The sequence below is a fragment of the Muntiacus reevesi genome, chromosome 16, assembly GCF_963930625.1.
Source record: "Muntiacus reevesi chromosome 16, mMunRee1.1, whole genome shotgun sequence".
NCBI lineage: Eukaryota > Metazoa > Chordata > Mammalia > Artiodactyla > Cervidae > Muntiacus > Muntiacus reevesi.
The window spans coordinates 332616-355963 of record NC_089264.1 but is presented as its reverse complement, the minus strand read 5'-3'; the positions used below and the strand labels follow the sequence as shown (position 1 = coordinate 355963).

General features: G+C 44.5%; 2 protein-coding genes across 2 annotated transcripts in view; both read left to right on the top strand.

The window, feature by feature from the left end:
- LOC136148110 (uncharacterized) overlaps nt 1-9463 on the top strand; it is a 51881-nt gene extending 42418 nt beyond the window's left edge. The window contains exon 4 of the mRNA XM_065907577.1: nt 7800-9463. Within this exon, the coding sequence (XP_065763649.1) occupies nt 7800-8254 (455 nt within the window). The 3' untranslated portion in view covers nt 8255-9463. The remainder of the gene's footprint in view (nt 1-7799) is intronic.
- The window catches only part of LOC136148109 (exocyst complex component 1-like), a 49187-nt gene continuing 34455 nt past the window's right edge, over nt 8617-23348 (top strand). The window contains 9 exon segments of the mRNA XM_065907576.1: nt 8617-8698; nt 8783-8919; nt 9392-9516; nt 11728-11750; nt 12778-12965; nt 14767-14994; nt 15208-15340; nt 15923-16035; nt 20752-20901. Of these exon segments, the coding sequence (XP_065763648.1) occupies nt 8617-8698; nt 8783-8919; nt 9392-9516; nt 11728-11750; nt 12778-12965; nt 14767-14994; nt 15208-15340; nt 15923-16035; nt 20752-20901 (1179 nt within the window).

Here is a 23348-nt window from a genome sequence, read left to right as displayed (position 1 = left end):
AAATTAGGAGTGATGGGGCCAGAATTATGCCGTTTTCATGATCAGTAACTAGTGGTTATTTCCAGTCTAACCTGAAAGCAATTTGGTCTCTTTTCTTTCAGGGTCTTATGCTTCCTTTGGTCTTAGAGCTTCAAACTGAGGAGGGGGAGGGGCAAGGGTTCTGAAAGAGGAGGGGATCCAGGCAAGGAAACAGTGTTGCCTTTGAACATTTTAAAAATAGTTTATTCTGGGGAAATGGTTCAAGAGAACAAAAGAAGGTGGGTCAGATTTTAGGAGAAGTGATGACATTTTGTGAGAAAATAGCAGTTGAAGGAAAAAGCAAACTGAAATACAGCATGAGTTTAAACAGTTGATGATAGAGACAGAAGTAGGAGCATCATGCCTACAGAGAGGGAAATACAGTTCTACCATTCTGTTGTCCCCAGGACCGAGCAGAACTTAGTTAATTTAACTTACTGGTTTTCAACCCATAGCATCAACCTGTAAATAAAACACAGGACACTTTGTTGTGTTTGCATAACAAATTATAAATATTATCATCACAGGTAAAGCAAACATGCTATTGCCCAAAGGTGAGCTGTACAAGGGGAAAGACAGAACTGGGGGCACAAGCAGTCTCAGGCATAAAGAAAATGATGAGATTAGAGTGAAAGTGAGTACTGTAGCTATGTCCTATAGCTAATATTTCTTGAGAGCTTCCGTGTGTTGGACATTGAAGGCTGCAGATGTGTTATTATTTGCATCATCACGAGCAACTCCACGCAGTGGTGGTTATCATCCAGTTCCTCATCATACAGGTGAGGAAACAGAGGCCCAGGAAGGTTGAGTAAATTGCTCAGGATTGCAGAGCTAATATACTGAAGAACAAAGCTTCCAAGCCAAGTGGTCCATCTCCAGAACCAAGGCTTTTAGCCACTAGGCTACTACTTCTCCCTTCAATAAAAGCCAGCAAAAATTGCATGGCATTACAGAAGAGAGGCAGCAGAAGTGATGAAATGAATATGATGTATTGGAGGGAAGAGGGATGAGAAGTAGTGGGGGTAGGAGTTTATCTTCCTGCCTCATGCTAGGGTGCTAAAATGGATCTACAATGGATACAGCAGATAAACATAATGTCTAGAATTATGGGGGCAACATTCCTGTGGCCAAAAACTGTCTCTGGAGAGGGGAACTGGGGTTAGAAAAGTTGAATTTCTGTATTTGAGATGCTATCATGTCCACATAGTATTTTCATAACAATATTTCCATTTATTTAGATGTAGCTTCAACTGTGTAAATGCATTAAAACATGAAATTCAAAATCATCTTTATATCTCATACATTTGCTAAGTGCTTGCCTTATCAGAATTGTTGTTTTCAGCTTTGAAGGATTTTTGTTTTTTAATGAAAAGCATTATAAATTTTAAAAGTTAAAAATTGTCCCTGGTGATGTTGTCCTGCATGGCCGAGAGAAGGTGTGGAACTATTAGAAGCAAACTGTATTTCAGCCCTGCTTCTGGTAGGGAAGGAGAGTGTCTGAAGTCAGGCAACAGGAGCTTTGATCCTCTGGAGTCGGGAGGAACAACTTGGAGTAAATGAATCAGGCGGCAGGGTGCCGGGAGGAGGCTGTCGGCCTCTCTGTGATGGTGTTCTTTGTTTTGCAGGACTAATCTCAGAAATGTTGCATTAGGCTCAGTGCTGTGCATTTTTAGGCTGCAGTATTTTTCCATCTGTATACTTCATGAAAGCAAGCACTTTTATGCTCCCTTTAAAATGGGAATCTCCTATTTGAATTGCCTGGTGAGGACATTTGAAGTAATTCATTAAGCATACATACGCATGCTCTATCTCCATCTATGTAGCTATCAGTTATCCTTTCCCTACTCACCTGCCTGTATTAGTCTGCTCAGGCTGCTATAACAGAATAGCATAGACTAAGTGGCTTAAACAAGAGACATTTCACACTTCTGGGAAGTCTTAAGAGCAAGGCAGAAACACTTCCAGGTGAGTCCTCCATTTTTGGCTTGTAGATGGCCATCTCCTTGCTGTGTCCTCCTCACATGGTGGAGAGAGAAAGCTTTCGTGTTTTTTCTGTTTCTTATAAGAGCTAATCCTATCATGACAGCTCTACCCTCATGGCCTCTTCTAAACCTAGTTACCTCCTAAAAACTCCATCTCCTAATTCCATCACACATAAGGGGATAGGGCTTCAATATATGAATCTGTGGAGGGGGACAAAAAAATTGTCTTAACTCTCTATATCTGTCTGTCTATCTGTCTTTATGTGTAGAATAATAACAGTGGCTTATAATTCATTTCCCTGTGTTATTTTATCCTTCCAAAACTCGTGTGAGGTAAATTGGCCATAGGAAAATCACTGATTTCACTGAAACGTTTGAAGGTTGGATTAACTTTGTGATCACACAATCAATAAATGATGATGCCACAATTCAATCCACATCTTCTCCACCCTCCTTTCCTCTTCTCTTCTCCCTTCCCACTTTCTGACTTTCTTCCAGCCGCATTATTTACTAGCTTTTCCCTTAGGGCATTGGTGTCCTTCTTCTGGGCCTTGGAGAGGTTATTCCCATTATCTGGAATGCTTTTTCCTCAGATATCTGACTCAGTTCCCTCCCGCTACACTGTTCAAACTCCACCTTCCCAGTAAGACTTATCCTGTTCTACTGTTTAACTGGAACACCTTGTTTCTCTGCCCATACACTGCTCAATCTCTGTTGCGTTTGTTACTAGGCTTCCCTGGAGGCTCAGTCAGTAAAGAATCCACCTGTAATGCAGGAGACCTGGCCCGATCTCTGGGTCAGGAAGACCCCCTGGAGAAGGAAATGGCAACCCACTCCAGTATCCTTGCCTGGAAAATCCTGTGGACAGAGGAGCCTACAGGTGGGCTACAGTCCCTGGGGTTGCAAAGAGTCTGACACAACTTAGCAACTAAACCACACCACCAGCTTGTCAGATAATTTACACTGATTTCTGTTCTCCCCTCTGACTACAGGATAGGCTACAGAGAGTCAGGAGTTTTGCCTTTATTGAACCTCCTGGAGGCCCAGCAAAACTCTAGGGTCTGCAAGAACTGGACACAGTTATACCTCTTATGTTTGGTATTTTAGCAGCCTATCTCAGAGCCAAGCCAGTTATTGAAGAGAATCTTTTCTGATACTTTAAGCAGTATGATCAACTTGAAGTAAACTTAAATTTTCAACAATTACAGAGCAGGCATGGACTCTTCCTTTGTTTCTCCAGACACATGAACCTGGATACAAAGTCCATCCTCTCTGGGTGAAGTGGGAACATACAGAGATGACTGGCCTAAGTTTCAATTGGATCAAAAGATGCACAAAAGAGACATTTAAACGTTTTCATAAACGAAAACCATCAAGTGTGTTTCGTCTTCACACATCAGGGATTGTCTGGCCTCTGGTGTGGTTCGAGTGGTGCAGGGGCAGAGAGAGAGACATAGAGAAGTAAGGATGGGCTGCCCTGTCTCTGCCTCCTCTGGACCTTAGTTCTTCCTGGACTGTCACTCCTTACACTCAAAGCAGATTTCAGAAGTCAGCACACATGGTCATAATGTATGCCTAGCTCCACAACCCAGTCACTGGGACCCAGAAAATTTTGCAACCTTAAGTCTGCCTCAACACATCATGACTCATATATATCAATGGGTAAAGACACACAAACAGTAGTAGATTAACAGGAATAAGTTTTTACTTATATATAAATTACCTATATACATATTTGTCCATAAAGCTGGGAAAGATAAGTGTCCATTGAGGCAAATGGGTAGGGGGAGAGGAAGCAGCTAAAGACAGCTGTAGAACTTGCCAGTTCCAAGTGTAGGGAAAATATCCAGAAGTTTGGGTCGGCCAAGTTTACAGTCAAACCAGGGATGGCATAGTGGATGATACATGCAGATTACTTTCCATCCTCCACATGGAACTTCTCAATTCTGGTATGTAGTTCTGAACTGGGCTCAGATACTTCTCAGCCTGCACGACACACACACCCACCTTCCTCACCCATGCACATACAACACACACCTACTCGTGCATATCGCTGAGCGTGTGGTCCTTTGGCTCATTGCTGCTAAAGGCAACATCGTGCTCCTCCAAAGTCAGAGGGGTGCCCTGAGTTGGGGTCCCAGGAGTTCTGAGTGCAGACATTCCTCTCTAAATATATATGGTGCTATCCCCCATCGTACTACGTGGGTTTGGGCTGGGGAGGCCTGGGTGCTTTGTGTGAATGGGACAGCAGAAGTGTACCCAGTCACAGCGGGTGAGGTGCTGGCCCCCGTCACCCGCTCTGTGCTTTGCATATATGAGTTCCGAGCCCAGTGGCAGGTGCTGACACTGGGGCCTCCCATCCGAGATGAGATGTGGCTCCTTCCATGTGTTCACCCATGGTGTATTGGCCAGGTGGGTCCCAGTTGTACTGATGGGAAGTGTGGCTACCAGGTCCTCCATTCCTGGGAATGATGACGTTCCCTCCTATACCACCACCACTTGGATCTTGGACAGGTGGACCCCTTGTGTTTGGAAGTCAGGTGGAACTTCTAGTGGGTTTCAAGCCAGGGGTGGGTCTCACAGTTGCAAATCCAATGGATGCAGTGTTGTTCTAGTGAAAAGTTGAAATTGACTTGTCCCTTGACACAAATTTCTTCTTCATGGTGATGGGATTTGTAACTGTAGCTTGTCTACACTCATGTGGGTCCTGGGTGCAGTGATGGGAAGTGGTAACACCCCGACCTCTAACCATAAGGATGGTGGTTTCCCCTGCCGTGACTCTACCACCTGGACTTGGCTGAAGGAGACCCCAGGCGTTTGGATTCAAGTTGGAACCAGATATGTGCCCGGATGCTGGGATGGGGGCTTGCTGTTCCTACTGCAGCAGCCAGCTGCAATGAGATGAGCCCAAGGTGATCTGGCCACAGTAGGAACACAGGTGGTGCTGGGTGTCCCACACAGTTCTGTGCAAAAGTGAGGTGGGCCAGATGCTTCTGAATAAGTGAGGCCTAGGGCATTCACACCAACCCAAAACTCCCACCAGCCATAGAGGCTGCAGCCCCATCAACAGTGGGCCTCATGTGGTACTAGCAAGACAACAAGCTACTGTCTCCAGGACTGGGCACTGTGGTATCCATTCCAAAACCAGAAGTAGCAGATACATCCCTGGGGAAAATACCTGAGCTGTAGACAGAGGGCGGCTGCATGTTGATGGTGGTGGTGGAAGACAGGGGATCTGGTAAACCCGAATCCATTATCCTTCCTCTGGGTGGCTGGACTGCAGAAGAGGTTAGCTTTTCATCTTGTGCTAGGGCTAATGGGTTTCCCAGTGGAATAGACTTGTTAGGCTTCTTCCTGTTGTTGGCCCCAGATGTGGGTTCAATGGTGAGTTCTGGGTTTCAAGCTTCACTTGAAACATGGGTACCTCTGTTGACCACGTCCACAGGTAAATAAGTGGAGGCTCGGGTCCAGGCATCGCTGCCACTGGGTGCTGTGTTCTCAGAACCAGGAAGAGCCATGTGGTATGAGTAGTGGTTGTCCTTGGAGTCAGAGGTAGACTAGAAAGTAAAGTCTGAGGAGGAGGTGCATCCATAGCTTTGATGTCAAAGACTGGTTTGACATCTGTAGAGATGCTGACTGCTGAAGCATAGATAACTGCCGAAGCCATAGGTGGGGGGCTGGGGGAGGCAGGAGCCGAAGCCATAGATGGGGGTTTGGGGAAAACAGGAGCTGAAGCAATAGATGGGGGGCTGGGGGAGGCAGGACCTAAAGCCATAATTTGGGGACTGAGGGAAAGAGCCAAAGCCCTAGAGAGGGGGCCAGGGAAGACAGGACCAAAAGCTGTAGATGGGGGGCTAGGGGAGAGAGTGGGCAGAACCCTAGATGGAGGGATGGGGAAGACACTGGCTGGAGTCCTACACAGTGGGGCCGGGGAAGACAGGACCCAAGGCCGTAGATGGGGTTCCAAGGGAGACATTAACCAGAGTCCCAGGTGGGGGCCCGGGGAAGGCGCCAGCCGGAGCCCCAGATGAGGGCCCGGGAAAGGTAGCAGCCTGACCCCCAGGTGGGGGCCCGGGGAAGACGAGAGCCTGACCCCCAGGTGGGGGCCCGGGAAAGGCAGCAGCCTGATACCCAGGTGGTGGCCCGGGGAAGGCGGCAGTCTGACTCCGAGTGGGGGCCCGGGGAAGGCGCCAGCCGGAGCCCCAGATGAGGGCCCGGGAAAGGCAGCAGCCTGACCCCCAGGTGGGGGCCCGGGAAGGCGGCAGCCAGAACCCCAGATGAGGGCCTGGGAAAGGCAGCAGCCTGATACCCAAATGGGGGCCCGGGGAAGGCGGCAGCCGGAGCCCCAGGTGGGGGCCCGGGAAAGGCGGCAGCCTGACTCCGAGTGGGGGCCCGGGGAAGACGACAGCCTGACCCCCAGGTGGGGGCCCGGGGAAGGCGCCAGCCGGAGCCCCAGATGAGGGCCTGGGAAAGGCAGCAGCCTGACCCCCAGGTGGGGGCCCGGGGAAGGCGGCAGCCGGAGCCCCAGATGGGGGCCCGGGAAAGGCGGCAGCCTGACCCCCAGGTGGGGGCCCGGGGAAGACGACGGCCTGACTCCCAGGTGGGGTCCCGGGAAAGGCGGCAGCCTGACCTCCGGGTGTGGGCCCGCGGAAGACGACAGCCTGACCCCCAGGTGGGGGCCCGGGGAAGATGGCAGTCGGAGCCCCAGATGAGGGCCCCCGAAAGGCGGCAGCCTGATATCCAGGTGATGGCCCGGGGAAGACGGCAGCCGGAGCCCCAGATGAGGGCCTGGGAAAGGCGGCAGCCTGATAACCATGTGGGGGCCCAGGGAAGGCGGCAGCCGGAGCCCCAGATGAGGGCTCGGGAATGGCGGCAGCCTGACCTCCGGGTGGGGGCCCGCGGAAGACGACAGCCTGACCCCCAGGTGGGGGCCCGGGGAAGACAGCAGCCGGAGCCCCAGATGGGGGCTTGGGAAAAACAGAGGCTCTCTGCTGCCCATCAGTGGCTGCAGATGTAGGGTGAGGGTTGGTTTGGGAGTGAAAGGCATAGTTAAAGATTGAAGCAGGGCAGGAGACCGTCGGCACAAATGGCGCTGGTGGTGTCTGGTCTCCCTGCAGTGCGTGTCTGCTCCACCCCAATACCTGGGGGAGACTGAAAGGTTACAGCATGAGCCGGGGGAGTAGTGTCCATGTCAGTGACGTCCTGATCTGAAGGAGACAGGAAGGTTACACTTGGAGATGCTGTGACTGTGGTGGTAAAAGGGACTCCAGTAGAAGTTGTAGCAGGGGGAGCGATGGGGCGGTCTGGAAGAGGGGTGAGTAAGTATGAGGGAGGGGGAGAATCTACACACATGGGTGTTGGGGATTCATTTTTGTCGGAGGGTGGCTGGAAGGGGAGGGTTGGGGTGCTCAGGGGTGTGGAGAGGTCAGAAATAGAAGGTGGTGTTGCTCTGACTGCACACGCAGTGCCCGCATCCTCCTTGAGGGCAGTTCCCACAGTGGGATTGGAAACTGGAGGCAGAGCATCTGCAGGACTAGCAGAATGAGAGTCCACGGGGGCTGTGTGTCTTGCCACCCGATCCACATAAGGTGTCAGGCAAGGTGGAAGGCCAGCCAGATTGGGGAATCTGGAGGACAGGTCGGCCAAGTTGGTGGTGGTAGGAGGGACCTGCAACGTGTGACTGACCGGAGGCAGGGAGCCTGTGGTCCCTGGGGCAGGCGGGGCGGCGCTGCGGCGTCGCATGGCCTGCCTTGGATCCCTCAGGATTCTGTTCCTCTGACGGTCCCTGTTTTGTTTCAGGGTGCCCCGGGTTTTGGCGCGAGTCATGGCTGGAAGCTTCGGAGGCGGGGGAAGGTCACTGCGACCCCAGAGCAGCGGCAGCGGGGGCGGCAGTGGCGGCAGCGGGGGCGGCAGTGGCAGAAAAAGCGGCGGGGGCATCGTCCTCTTGCGGGGGCGCCCACTGCCGGCGGCTCCCAGGGGAGAAGAGCTTCTCCGCGGGGTGTCTGAAGGTGGCTCACGCTGCAGCGCCTTCCCGGACATCGGTGACTCTGGGCAGCCGGGTTGGTGGTCTTCACCCAGCACCACTTCTCCTGGCCTCTCGGGCAGCAGGCTGCAGCGCGGACTTGGGGCAGAGAGCACCGTGGCCAGGGGGCCAGGCTGCGAGGGAGGCCGGCCGTCTCCAGCAGTGCCGTCTGAGCAGATGGCGGGGCTTTGGGAGGAAGACTTCGTCCGAGACACCTGGGCTTTCTCACTGAAGTTGCCTCCTGGGTGCCCCGGAAGGAGGTTTGGAGGCTCGGGAGGGCAGTGGAGGGGCGGGAGGAGCCCGCCGGTCTCCTGGGGCCTAGGTGTCATTGTCATAGCCCCGCTGCGGTCCGGACTCATCTTTCCGTTGTCCTCTCCTTCGGCCTCTGTGTGACCTTCCTCCTCTGTCACGCCTTCCCTTTGATCTTCCTGGACCATGGCCTTACTCTCATTTGCGCGAGGAAGTGGGCGGTGACTGGTTGGTACCGGCTTCCCAGCCTTGGCTACCTGAACAGGTAGCTCAGGGAGTGAACGCAGGAGAGTAATTTTGCGCCCCGGTGGAGGAATTCTGACGGTTCTCGAAGGTCCGAACATCATGGAATTACGAGTGGACAGGACGGGCTGCTGCTTCGGCCGCTCCCTCAAGTTCGCCAGGGGTAGCCCGCCCACACGGGAGAGTACCCAGCCTGCTGGATTGGGTACCACCTTTTCGGCATGCTGTAAAACCCGGACGATGAGGGCACTGGATCCTGGTTGAGCAGCCTGCGACCAGGTTGTAAAGCAGGAGCTGGGGCGGCGGGGTGACCCCGGCCAGATGTGGTGGCACCCCGAGGGCGCAAAACCAGCGAGCGCCGGCCCAGCGGGCGCCGGCGGCGGAGCACAGAAAGAAGTTTACACAGTAAATTGCCCGTATTGTGCGCCAAATAACCCGAGAATAGAATGTGAAACTGCGAGAGCGTCTCCCTAGGTTCTTACTCCTCTCGCGGTCAAACACGCCCTGGAGAGAGGAGGACTCAGCCTGGCAATTGTGACGCGTCCATGGTATACGTGTCACAGAGAAACTGCAAATTCCGGGGCAAAGGGCGGGCCCCAGTGCACGACCCCTCCCGGGCTCTCTAGCCGCTGAGACCTCCCACTGTGGGTGGCAGGTGTTTGGCACCAGATGGGCCACCGTGCAGACTCTTCAGGACCGTGGGGGCCTCCTTCTCCAGAGCTCATCCCATCTAGCTCCTCATCATGCAGCCCCCTTGGTGCCTGCGTGTGTATCTGCCGGCCCTTCCCTGCCTGGGTCTCAGAGACCTGTGCAAAGCTGACTGCAGGAGCCACCCACCCTCCCGGGGGTGGTCCAGCACCTGTGGGGACCTCTCCAGCTTCTCTGCGAGGCCAGGAGCCAGGAGCAGCTTCTCCGCCGCGGCTCCTCTGCCATCATCACCAGCCGGAATGCAGAGCCCTCACCTGACCAGGTGCTGCACCCCACCACGTCCTTTTCTGGCGGGTAAGCCTCTTTCTTCACTTCTTTTTAGAAATTTGGTACAACAGTTAAATCTTAGACTGTTCTTCAGGGTGTGCAGATGGTAATGGCTTAGCCAGGTTGTGACCCAAACCTGCTCTGGGCTGTGGTGCCTCTCCGCCATACATGCTTCACGTGTTACTGCTCTTTTCTTGTCCTCCTTATGGCACTTAGCCCTAAGTGTCATACCTATAATGAGTCTATATCCTACCCTGTAGGTTTTCTTTTGCTCAATTCATGAATTGATCACCTGCTGCGTTGGGTTCTGATCTCAGAAGAGGCAGGTTAAGGACCACCAGTTGTCAGCATAGCACCAGCGGAGGTTTTCCCTTTGGTATAGTTTGAAGGATCCAGATATGTAAAGATGATAGTCTAGATAAATCATGGGCTTTCCTGAAAGAAATTTACCAGTGCATTATTCTGTATGGATTAGAAGCCTGTTTCTGTGGCCTTCCTGGAGTGTGTTCAGTAAGGCAGCTCATTCATGTTGAGAAAGCAAACACATCACTTATTGCAGGTTCATAGTGGAGCCCTGTGTCAGCTTCAGTCAGTCAGTACAGTTTGGTCACTGTGAGCATGTCAGCTGGGTCCACTCTTTACTACCATATATAATTCTAAAGATTCTTATGCCCAGGAGAGAAGTCACACTCTTGGGTGTCTAGGACAAGGGAGACATGTTATTATTCACAAGGTAGAAGCTTCAAAAGAATAGGATAGGACTGAAAACTCCTAGTCTAACATGGCTTTATCGAGTTTGAATCTTGTTTCTTTGGCTTACTTCATTGGAGTGTTTTCTTTCTCCTGGGCTGACATTGTGTGTTACACAGCAGGCATGTGACATGTAGAGGTTTCAGAACCCAGAATTGTATTGATCAGTGAAACTTTATTTATATATTTTAGTTTAAAATCTATTTAAAATAACACTGGACATAATTCATATATTATAAATTAGTTTGCCCTCTGCTCTTGAGATTCTTTTTATAGTATGTCAGAGTAAATTTGGACTTCCATCCCCAAGAAGATTTGAGATTGGAGGACACAAAAGGTTTTTCTCAGACCTAAATTATGTCTGAAAAAAGCGAGAAATATCATAAGCCCTATCTGACCTCTCTAGGAGCAGAAATGATTTACAGCTGTGGCATTTAACCATAATTCCTTGATCTCATTTGAGAAGAGTTCAGTAAGGAACAATCTCTTCATTTTTGTTTCTTCCTTATTTTCTTGTCTTGCTTACCAACAATCCATTGTAATCCATGGATTGATATGGCAGCAGGCTGAGTGGTCTCTGGAGCTCATACAAGTAACTTTTTTCCCTAAAATAACTTTAATTTCCTTGTTTTTCAGCTCCTCTTCTTTCCTTGCCCTTTGCTATAACCAGAACTCACTGAAAGCTAACTGGCTTTGTGCAGACCCTCCTTAGGACAGTCTTTCCTTAGTTATTTTATTCATCACTCGGTTTCATTTTTTGCCTTCTCGAAATATGTTGAAATCTTTCTGTAGTTGATGACTTCCACAACCTCTTGGCTTTTACTGGCTTATTAATTTTGGTATTTCTACACTTTTATTTAAGTATGGTTTCAGAAGGAACAGAAAGTAAATGTGTCCTAGTCTGCCATCTTGAGCTGAAAATCCCTGTCAGTTTTAGCATCCAGCATTCCCATGGGGTGGGGCGGGGACCTTGGCATTAATAGGTGTAACACTCAAGATTTCAGCTTTTCTTGGGCAGTCACTAAGGACATAGTATGTGGTAATTTCTAATGGGAAAATAATAACTATTTCATGGAATTTATTTGAGGATTACATTAGATAATGAACATACAAATGCTTTCTAAAGTTTCAAAGTCCATAAAAATGTTTCTTGTTATTGATTTGGTGCTACTTCAGTTTTACTTGACAGTGATTCATGACCTTGCTTATGTGAGAAGATGCCTTCTGAAACAATTATGATCATTTAAAATATTTGTTTATTTTAAATGTTTACTTGTGTAAGGAGCTGTGCAGAATGAACTGGGCATCCCCTGCCCCCTAGTGGCTAAAAAGCTGCACACAAAACACTTTTAACATTTCCAGAGTGACTTGGAAAGGGCTGAGAGCTGGGAGACGCCGCTCTAAGGGACTTGCGTTTGTGTACTGCAGTCTGTAATTGCCTGTGCCGAAAGTTTTAGCCCCTCTTTTTTTCTGGCATGTTATCTAAAGCTGGCTAATTAGCATTCTTAAGAGTAAATCATTTGTTACTTTGAATTAGGTGTGTTTTGTTCAAGGACAAGTTAACATATGTCAAGTCATGCTGAATGTAGATTCTCATTTTCATACAAAATAATGAATATCTAAAACACTTGGAATTTGTGTTTTAAAGCGTGTCCTGTGAATTGTTGAAAATCAGTAACTTTGTTTCGAGGTTTATTTAAGGGTAAAATTATTTTTTTCATTTTATCTCTCGATCTCAAGATTTATGTAAAATCCCATATGCTGAGTCTGTTCTTTCCAGAAAGTGAACTGAAACATTTATCTAGAAAGCATCTCAGTTCTGACCTCCTGGTCTTTTGTTTTGAAGCAGGAAGACAGCTGAAATTTTTGTAGTTTTACACAGCCATGATGTTGTTCTTACTATACAGATATTGAGAAAGTTTCTATTAGCTGATCCTTAGAAATTTTATAAACACATGTGAAAAATTTTTACAGAGAGAAATGGAAAGTTCAGTTAATATTTTCATTGCCCAAAATAAATTATGAATTGTAGATGCATTTTTAAAATTTCAATTGAAAGTTATTTGGAGGAAAACACAAAACATAACAAAGATAGAAAGAACAAAAATAACAGAAGAAGGTGTTACCTGGAAAAAAAAGGAAAGCAAATTGTTCCTCATGTGTCCTGAATTATAAGCATTATTGTATTAGAGCAACAGTTATCTCAGGTAGAGAAAAAAAAAGGTTAGGCTTGTACACGTGTTTCGTTTCCGGTTGTATATTTGTTTTATAGTTTAATTATGTTTTGGGAAAGTGTGACTAAGGCCTGTTTTAACACAAGTCAATAAATTAGACTGCATGCTTTTGTTATAATAGACATGTTAACATATGCGGTTCTTCATAAAATAAGTTTTTTTTCATATATTTTGAATCATTTTTTTCCTATTTTTCAGCCTCTAAATGTGACCTGTGCTTATAACTGACCTTACCTGTAAGTACAATGCTGTTGTCCTTCCTAGTTTTTTACTACTTTATTTTTAATTTTTACCCTCTTTTAAGAATCTGTTCCAAGTGGAGAAAATCAGAGTGTGACAGGAGGTGAGGAAGAGGCAGTGGATGAATGCCAAGAGTTAAATGCAAGAGAAGAGCGGGATATTGAGATAATGATGGAAGGCTGTGAATATGCAATTTCTAGCGCCGAGGCCTTTGCAGAAAGGTTGTCCAGAGAGCTGCAGGTGTTAGATGGGGTCAGCCTTTCTTGTAACGTGTGGCTAGTGATGTGTGGTAAGCTGAGGAGACTGGTGATGTTCATATTCTGCTGCCGCTGCCTTTGAGCCTAGACGGTGGGATCGTTGCTGTCTTTCCCTAGAAGCGCATCACCAGCTGCCTCCCTCTGTCTTTCACTGTTCTTGGTCCAGAGACAGAACCATTCCTATTAGGCCAGTGAAGGCAGTTGGCTGAGGTTCTGGATTTGGGGAGGTTCTTGATATGAAGTGATGGAAGTAGAAAGTAGCCAACCTGAAACCACCCTGGGGGTTGATTCCCCCAGCCTCTGGAACACTTCAGAATAGTTCAAGGCAAGAGAATAACATTTTTGTGGTTTGGGGGGAAAAAAATAGGTACAAGTTAGAAGGAGAGAGAGTGAGCTGAAAGAAGCGAATCCTTTACCCAAAGAGAGCAAAATAGTGTAGTGAAAACAGGAGAGCCAGGGCAAAAGGATGTTTGACGACTCCTCTGAACTGCTGTGGAATAGATGCTGTATATTTGTATGCACATATCTGAGCTTGTACCTACATGTACATCTTTAGGAAGTAAAAAGCTACAAGTAGCACCTGTCTTATGAGAAAAATCTAAAATGAGAGTGTTTTGTGAGGGGGGTGTCGTTTTGTTAGGCAAAGTATGAATTTAAGAAAAACTCTGAGAATAAGGAATGTTTTTAAGACTTAAAAGAGTGTTGGCATTTTATACATGAAAGGTACAGAAGTTGTAAGGTTGAACTGAGGTCCAGAGATTACACCAATAGCCCAAGCTTACAAATTTGTAGAACTCTCTGGAAGTAAAGCCTAGAAGAGACTTCAAGATGTTGAAGTGAAAATTGTCCTGGATCAGTTCAAGTCACAGCTCTGCTGCTTAAGATTCAGTGGGTCAGAGCTCTGCTGCTTTACAGTTGGGCTGCACCTCCATGGGAGTTATTATGAATAGTATATAAAATAACATGTGAAATTTTAGCATCACCCATACAATGATATTATTTTAACTCTTTATCCAAATTTTTTCCTCATATCATGTTATCTGCCTTCTTAATGTGGCTTTGTGGTTTGTATTTTCTAGTTAATGTTGCCTCTGTGTTTCAAGTCATCATATTACTTTGCAGCTTAATTTTGGGTTTGAAAGCTTCCATATTTCAGGGAATTGAGAATCAATAGAGTCTTTAGAAAATATTAATAAGGGGTCGGTAGTTTGTTGCTACTTTGTCTGGAAAAAAAAAGTAGTTGCAAATGAAAGAGAAAAGAAAGAATATTGTAGAAGGAGCTATCTTATGGCAATAGACTCTTCCACATCCTATTAGTACAAATCATGCTACAGTTATAAATTAGTTCCATGTATCTGTTAAAGACTGGCATGCTACTGCTACCCTCTTAACTAAGGTATTAGCATAGGTGATTATTATGCTTTTGTTTAGGGTTTTACATAAATGTTGCAGATTATAGAAAATGTCTATAGTTGATAGAGCTGGAAGCAGCGTCAGAGATGGTATAACCTAACGGCACTAATGAGAGTCCACCATTGCTGATGATACATCATGGCGCATGCCCTAAATATGCGGTATTGAGATCTGGTCCCTAACCTCCACATAAGGGGACGTGTGCTTCCCTGAAATACTGTGTGAAAAAGTGGAGTGTAAACACAAAGCAGCCAATTAAAGTAGACGTGTAGATGTGTGTGTCAGCCTTTGTTGCCGCTGCTGCTGAGTCACGCTGCTGTCAAAGATTTATGGATATTTCATTTGAAGAATATGAAGTATTACTTCTCTTTTTAACTGTGTAGGCCAACATCCAGTCTATCATGGCCTCTGAAAAGCAAGTCAACATCCTAATGAAGTTACTGGATGAGCCTCTCAAGGAGGTGGATCAGATTGAATTGAAACTGAGCAGTTATGAGGAAATGCTCCAAAGTGTAAAAGAACAGATGGATCAGATCTCCGAAAGCAACCACCTCATTCATCTCAGTAACACTAATAACGTAAAACTCCTGTCTGAGATAGAGTTTCTTGTGGTAAGCATGGTTATAAACTACTAGCAACAATTAAAAAAAAAAAACAAAACTAATGATCTCTAAAGCCCATTTGCAAGTATTTTCTAGTTTCCTTAGGAGAGCAAGATTTAAAAATACTGAAGTTTCAAACACCCAGTAATAGGATTGCGTAGCATCTTACCTGTAAACTTCCTAAGAGTACACAGACAAATGGTGTGTTTGTTTACTTTCCAGAGCCACATGGACCTGGCCAAAGGTCATATAAAGGCACTTCAGGAAGGAGATCTTTCTTCTTCCAGGGGCATTGAGGCCTGCACCAATGCTGCAGATGCCCTGCTGCAGTGCGTGAATGTAGCTCTTCGACCAGGTATGACCATAAAATCTGCCCAAGAACCTGGGACTAAGCTTCTGACTTAGTGTAAAGCTTTTGACAAGAAGTCCATGAGGCAGGTGGTTTAGGGTTAGATTATTAGCTATTGAAACAAGTTTCACTTACTCTCAAACATAATTTATATCGGCACGAAGAACTTGTTCATTTCGGTACCTTCTGATTGACCATCAGTGACTCTACGTTAACACCAGCATTTTTCTTCAGCGCTGTTCACAGGACCTAGCACAAAGTAGATGCCGTAAGGCTTTGCTAGACCAGCGGTTCCTAAACTTGAGCTTGCATCGGGATCACGGCTAGGGGCCAGCTCAGAAGCAGTAGGTCCGCTCTGAGGCCTTAGAATCCATGTTTCTGACCGTTCCCAGGTGAGGCTGAGGCAAGACCGCAGCGTGAGGATCGCTGAGTTACACTGTTTTTCCCCCTTACCTTTCTTTTATAAACACACGCATAAACCAGCAAAAGGTTGAGTTCTTCAGAACTGAAATACGGCTTCTGTTATAAATGCACTCCTTAGACATCCGGGAGCTCTTTAACCCGTTGAATAAGCTGTCACGATTTCAGGCCATGATGTGCTTCTGGCAGTTCAGCAGCAGCAGCAGCAGCGTTTCAGTGATTTGCGAGAGAATTTTGCCCGGAGACTGGCCAGTCACCTCAACAATGTTTTTGTTCGACAGGTAATTTTATCTTATTATAGTACTGGCATGTTCCTGTAGCTTGAAATGAAATGGTCACAGAAAAAAAATTTAATGTATTTAATTGGGAGCACAATATGTTCCTTTCTATATTTATTTGATTTTAATATTTTTAGATATGTATGTATTTGCTCATAGATGTTTTGGGGGCCTCAGTGGTCTCCTATGAAGACAGTTCCTTTTAGTCAAAATTCCCTAAGTTTTAAATAATTGTGCTTGCATGTTACATATACCCCATTTAGACAATCTTGTTTCTAAAAATAAGTCCAAACTTGTTACGTTTTTAATGTTTGGCCTGTTTTATTTTTCAGTATTTTCAAGTGAGAACAGGGACTTGATTCCATGTTTTCAGTATTTCATTGGCTCCATATACTTATAAATATGAGAAAAATGACTAACTCAATTGTAAATTCTAGTTGATTTAATCTTATAGAAAACCTTTATCTCTATTTCTATGTGGAAAGGGTGTTATAATTAAGGTTGTGGCAATGATATAAATGTTGCTGTTAAGTATACCTTAGAGGGATTTGACTAGAAGGTGCTTTTTTTAATAAATAATAAATTAGACTTAATATTTCTTGAATAAATTAGGTGTCATAAATTAGATTTTGTGTATTTATGATCTCTTTAATAGGGATTTGGGGCCAAAAAAAAGTTGAGTGAAATTTTGTTCATCAAGAAATGCTGACTGATATTCCAGGTTCTTATTTTGTTTTCACTTTGTAGTATTCTGAAACAATTGTATTTACTCTATTTTATTTCTGATTAGTTTACTCAGGCCCTCCTTCAACTCTATAACAGGTCCTACTTTCTTTCCGTGCCTGTGAGTACATCAACTTTGGCTCCAGCTTCTCCGATTCTTTTTTTTCCCCTGTAAGGTTTACTAAGCTTAATAGCAGCAGAATCTTTATAGTTATAATTTACTGATTTGAGCTACCTGTTAACCATATTTGTGGCAGTTTTTTTAATGTCCCATAACAGAAAGTTTATTTAGATCCAAAGGCATTTAATCTCATTCTGCTTGCTTTTCTTTCTGTCATTCTTTCATTCACTCACTCACTCCTTTATTTGGAAGTCATTTGCCAAGTGATTAAAGATGCATTCCAGACATTTCATTGGAATAGATGAGAGGCTGATTCTTTGCTCTAGTTGCTCACGATCTAGAGAAGGGCGACAAACAGACTGAGGGAGGGTGTATGTTATGGTGGTACCATGGGAGTAAAGGAAGATCAGCTAACTAACCGTGCAAGGGGGAACCAGGGGAAGACTCTCTTAACATTCCACTTGACTTGAAAAGCTTCAGGAAAAAAGTAAACCTAGGAATCACATAGGAAATACTAATGCACATTTTTCTTACACTATTATTTCAATAATATCTATTTTTACACAATTCCCTAGTTTTTTTAAATTATCCTGTTGACAGGCTATAGTCCACATTTGTAAATGGTATGGAAAATAGCAGTCATTAAATGATAATCCTTTCTCCACCCTTAATTGTTTGTTATAACATGCTATTATTTGTGATTTTTGCTTCCTTGCCTTATAAACTAATGGCTTTGTTTAAAATGAATGCATCCCAGTTCTGAAAATCTAATATGCATTGTTACATGTGAGTAATGCATGTTAAAAACCAGAATGTTGCAACAACCTGGAATGTGCTGATGAAGATGAAAGACAGTGTCCCAAGTGCAGAAAAGAGATTTTCTGTGTGTTAAATTGAATACTTCGTGTCACCTAGCAAAGAGTTGGGAAACAAGGGGATTTCTGTTCCTGGTTGTGGGACACACTGGGAAGATTCGATTACTGCACTGGGTTACATGTCTTTGTTCACCATCAAATTTTGATTGTGTGTCTGATTTGTGTGTTACATTGTGTGACAGGACTCACTGTCCTCCATATGTAAGAGTAAGAAATGGCTGCTACCCTCAAGATGCTTGTGAGGATGTGGTAAAGGTAATGTACTTAAAACTCTACAGCAGTGTATAGGGGCTACCTTAGGGACACCACAATGAAGTGAATGTGTCAGTAAAGCAAGTCACACAAATTTTTTGGTTTCCCAGTGCATAAAAAAGCTATGTTTACACAGTATTGTAGCCTATTGTGTGCAATAGCATTATGTCTAACAGAAGAATGTACACATTTATTTTAAAAATACTTCATTGCTAAAAATTGCTAAGCACCCTCTGAGCCTACCATCTGAGTCATCATCTTTTTGCTGGTGGAGGGTCTTTCCTCAATGTTGAAGGTGCTGGAGGACCAAGGCAGTGATTGCTGAAGATTGGGGTAGCTATGGCAATTTTTAAAAATAAGACAAGAGTGAAGTTTGCTGTAATGATCAACTTTTCCTTTCTCAGACAATTTCTCTGTGGCATGCAATGCTGTTTGATAGCATTTTACCCACAGTAGAACTTCTTCCAAAATTGGAGTCAGTCTTCTCAAATCCTGCTACTTGTTTTATCAACTTAGTTTATGTATTAATTATAGTCTAAATCCTTTGTTGTCATTTCAGTAGCCTTCACAGCATCTTCATCAGGAGTAGATTCTCTTTCAAGAGACCAGTTTCTTTGTTCATCCGTAAGAAGCAACTTCTCATCCATTAAATATCTGTTAAATGAGATGATAACAGTTCAGTCACATCTTTAGACTCCACTTCTAATTCTAGTTCTGCTTTCTACCACATCTATAGTTACTTCCTGTACTGAAGTCATACCCCTCAAAGTCATTCATGAGGGTTGGAATCCGCTTCTTCCAAAACTCCTGTTAATGTTGATATTTTGACCTCTTCTCATGAATCATGGTGTTCTTAAAGGCATCTAGAATGGCCAGTCCTTTTCAAAAGGTTTTCAGTCATCATTACTAATTTATTTATCTCTAATAAGAAACTTTAAACAATGTCTTAATTTTTAAAGTATATAAAGAGTAAAATTCTTAGCACGATTGAATTCTAGATATGATAGTTATCTATATTATTGATTGAATTAAGCAATTTAAGTATTTTTTCTCCTTCCTATATATTTTGAAACCAGTTTCTCTTAAAATCTTTCTGTTAACACTAACAATATTTAATATATCCTAATAGTCTGAAGGTAATAATGTTTTTATATCAGTGAATTTTCACATGATGATGATCTGGAAATGCTACTTACAGTAGAAAGTTTTGAATAGTAATATATGTAGAAGAGCTTTGTAAACCGTAAAATTCTCTATAAATGTTGGTTCTTCCATTTTGCAGGAGAGATGAAGGTTTTTAATTGAAGAGTTTTCCTGACATTAAATTAAATAGTACAACTTAACATGCAGTGACCTGAGTAAACAGCTATAGAAGAACATAAACCATGATTTTGAGTCTTGAATTATTGAAAAAATTAATGAGGAAGGATAATGGAAATATATCTAATATTATTATTAATAAGGGTAAAATATTTGGAAAACATTTATCAGCAATAACAAGTTTGTCAATTACTCCTTCCTTTTAGTTAGTGTAACTTAATTAAGGCACAATTTGGAGACATTAGCAGACTTAAAACTAATCTCTCTCTGTGTACAGTATCTAATATCTGTGAGTCAGTGGAATCTCAGTCATCCTTCTGATGTGGTAAACATTTCTGAAATGTAATGTTTGTAATGACCTTCAGCAGTTTTTGAGTCTGGTTAGAATGGTTTTGTTTGGCATGTTTTTAAAAGAAAACAGAAGTGAGACTCACATGGCTGAGGTTCAGATTCTAGCCTTCCGCCTGTGTGGCCTGTGTGGATCACTTAGCCCTTTGAATTTCAGTTTGTTCCGTTGGGTCAGCTGATCTACTGGATCCATATACTCTAGAACAAAAGTCAGGATGCATCGTCTGCCTCAGGCTGATTGAAAACGTGCTCATTTATATAAGTCATGTCAAGGATTAAAAACAAAATTATATAGTTGCTTCTGTAGAAAATTAATGGAAAAATTAAAATTACATTATTATTAGGGGTTATCCTGGAAAGGGCTTCCCAGGTGGCTCAGTGGTAAAGAATCCGCCTGCAGTGCAGAAGACATAGGTTCAGTCCCTGGGTGGGGAAGATCCCCTGGAGGAGGAAATGGCAACCTACACCAGTACTCTTGCTGGGAACTCCCATGGACAGAGGAGCCCGGCAGGCTACAGACAATCTATTGGGTTGGCCAAGAATAGGATATGATCCAGCAACTGAGCACTGAGCGCTGTCCTGGAAAGCCCAGGAAGCAGTCATCTGCAGTCCTTCCTAGTTCTGACATTCTGTGTCCTGTGCATTTTCACCTGCTGTTTAAATATCGTAGACTCTAATGGAGATATCATAGATGGAGACAATTTGTTTTGAATGACTTCCCCTGTTCGGTGTGTGTTTCTTAGTAACAGTTTATATCATGATATTTATTTGCTTAGTCAATTGTAAAATGTTATGGGAGAGGTAAAGTTGATTAAACTATTCATTCTCAACTACTCTAAAAGATAAAATGAGTCGATTTATCAGAGAGTCATTCTTGTGTGTTTATGACTATTTTATGGTGGTGGTGTTCAGTTTGTATACACAGGATGATTAAAAAAAGACAAGTAAGTACTCAGTTCTTATATTTCTATGTTCTGTTGTTTTTGCTTGGCCATGCTTGATCATTATTAAGGATATTTAGTTACAACAATGTTTCTTTATACTGTCAGTGATAGTTATGTCCTTATTTATTCACTCTAGGGTCGTGATCAGAGTTCAACTCTTGCTCAGCGCTCTATTGAACTGACTTTACCTAATCATCATGCATTTCATAGAGACTTACTCCGATATGCCAAGCTGATGGAGTGGCTAGAGAGTACGGATTATCGAAAATATGAGGGACTAACAAAGGTATGGATTTGACGTCAGTTACTCACTGAGTATAGAGCATTATCTTTTAGAATCGAGAGGTCGTGTGTTCAGTTCCGCAAGTGACATTTGAAGCACTGTTGTATGTTCTTAAAAAAGCAGCAAGTAGTTGAATTTCTTAGTGCTCATTAGCTATGGAGAACATTTTTTTTCTTTTTCATTTATTTTTATTCGTTGGAGGCTAATTACTTTACAATATTGTAGTGGTTTTTGCCGTACACTGACATGAATCAGCCATGGATTTACATGTGTTCCCCATCCTGATCCCCCCTCCCGCCTCCCTCTCCATCCCATCCCTCTGGGTCTTCCCAGTGCACCAGCCCTGAGCACCCGTCTCATGCATCCAGCCTGGGCTGGTGATCTCTTTCACCCTTGATAGTATACTTGTTTCAATGCTCTTCTCTCTGAACATCCCACCCTCGCCTTCTCCCACAGAGTCTAAAATTCTGGAGAACATTTATTTTATGTACTTAGATGGAGAACAGCTAAAATTTGAACTTCAGTATAGTATTAGGCCGTACTGTAGCTTGAAGCATCATTTAGTTTAGTTAGTTAAATAATTATTTCCTGAGTTGCTTTATGTGCAATATAAAAACTAGAGAGTATGAAGTTATATTTTCAATGAGGCATTTGCTTTATAAGAACCTGTAATCTGTTCTTTTAAGCACATGCAGTGTGCCTCTTTATTAAGCAGACATTCCACTGTTCCAGGCACAGAGGAACATGGGTATTTCTGTTCCTGATTGTGGGACACACTAGCTGGAAAAATTGGATTATCATATTATGGTACATTTCTTTGTCACTCACCAGATTTTCACTGTGTGCCTCTTTTGTACTCACTAATCCATATGTAAGAATAAGAAGTGGCTCCCACACATGCTCCTACTTCCAGAGAGCGTCAGGTCTGCCCGGGAAGAGCAACTATCCTTAGCAGCCGGCCAGAGTTAAGTGCTGAACTGGATATGAGTTTAAATGTATAGCATGTTAGAGAAAGGAAATTCATGACCTGTAGCCACAGGAGAAAACTTCATAGAAAACATTGGACTTGACTCTTTTCCCGGGACTTTAAGAAGACCAGCCTGACTGAAGCTGAAATTCCATATTCTAGAAGAGTGAGAAGTTAGGTTGAAAAATCTGAGTCGTGAGTCCTAGCAGCATTCTTCAGACACAGGAAGAGACTTGATAGGGGAAACTAAGAACCTAATACAATAATGAACTGAAATGAAATCTTGGACGAAGAAGATGATAGTAGGAATGGAGATTATAAGTCACAAGAGAGAATCCCAAAACAAGGGACAGGATGGTGCCAGACTTGTGAGACGCAGAGATTAAAACAGTGATAAATACCACTTGGGCTTCCCAGGTGGCGCAATGATAAAAAAAAAATCCACCTGTCAATGTAGAAAATGCAGGCTTGATCCCTGGGTTGGAAAGATCCCCTGGAGAAGGAAATGGCAACCGACTGCAGTACCATTGCCTGGAGAATCCCGTGGAGAGAGGAGCCTGGTGGCCACAGTCCGTGGGGTCGCAGAGTGGGACACGACTGAGTGGCTGAGCACACACACACACGGATGGCCACAGCTGGACAAGAAAGAGCCATTCACACGTTCCCTTAGCAAACGCGCTGAGCATCTGCTGTGTGCTGACACTGTTGTATGCACGAAAGAGAACGGCGCTGAAGGAGACAGGCGAACACTTGCCTGTTCAGAGTACATATTCCAGTGGAGAAGGACCAACATAAAAGTCAACTTCATAGTCTGCTGGAAGGTACTGCTGAGAGCTCTAGAGAAAATAAAGCAGGGAATGCTAGGACATCAGAAAGGTTGCGGTTTCAAAAAGGGTGGTCCGAGAAGGCAACATTTGAGCACAAATTTTAAAGATAAGCAGGGGTGCGCAGTGGGAATTTCCGAGGAAAGCTTTCCCAGCACAGCACAAGTGCCCCAAGGCAAGAGCAACCTGGAGCACTGGAGGAGCAACCAGGCCGTGGTGGTGGGAGCACGGCGAGTCAGGTTCAGGATGGGAGGGCGGGCGTGAGAGGTGCGGTGGGGGGCGGGGGGCGGGGCAGGGCAGATCTGGAAGGGACTGGGCACCGGTGTTGGAATTTGGTTTTTACTTGCAGAGAGATGAGGGAGGGGTGTTGATGGGCTTTGAGTAGCAGAATGACATGCTCTCATTTAGTAAACGGCCATTGTAGCAGGAACCCTTGGGCTCAGGACTCTACTGTTGTGTTGTATTCTGATTAGTTTTGAGTCAGCAGAATTCTGATTTGGAGATAGTTTACAGAAGAATATTTGCATGACTGGAATCTTTGCCTTCTGAAGTTTTAAGAGGATTAATACTGTATTTTGAATGATTAAATATTGTTACATCTTAAGAGTTTTGTGCCAACAAGTGCTTTGTCCCCTAGTGAATATTCAAATGAGTAAAAT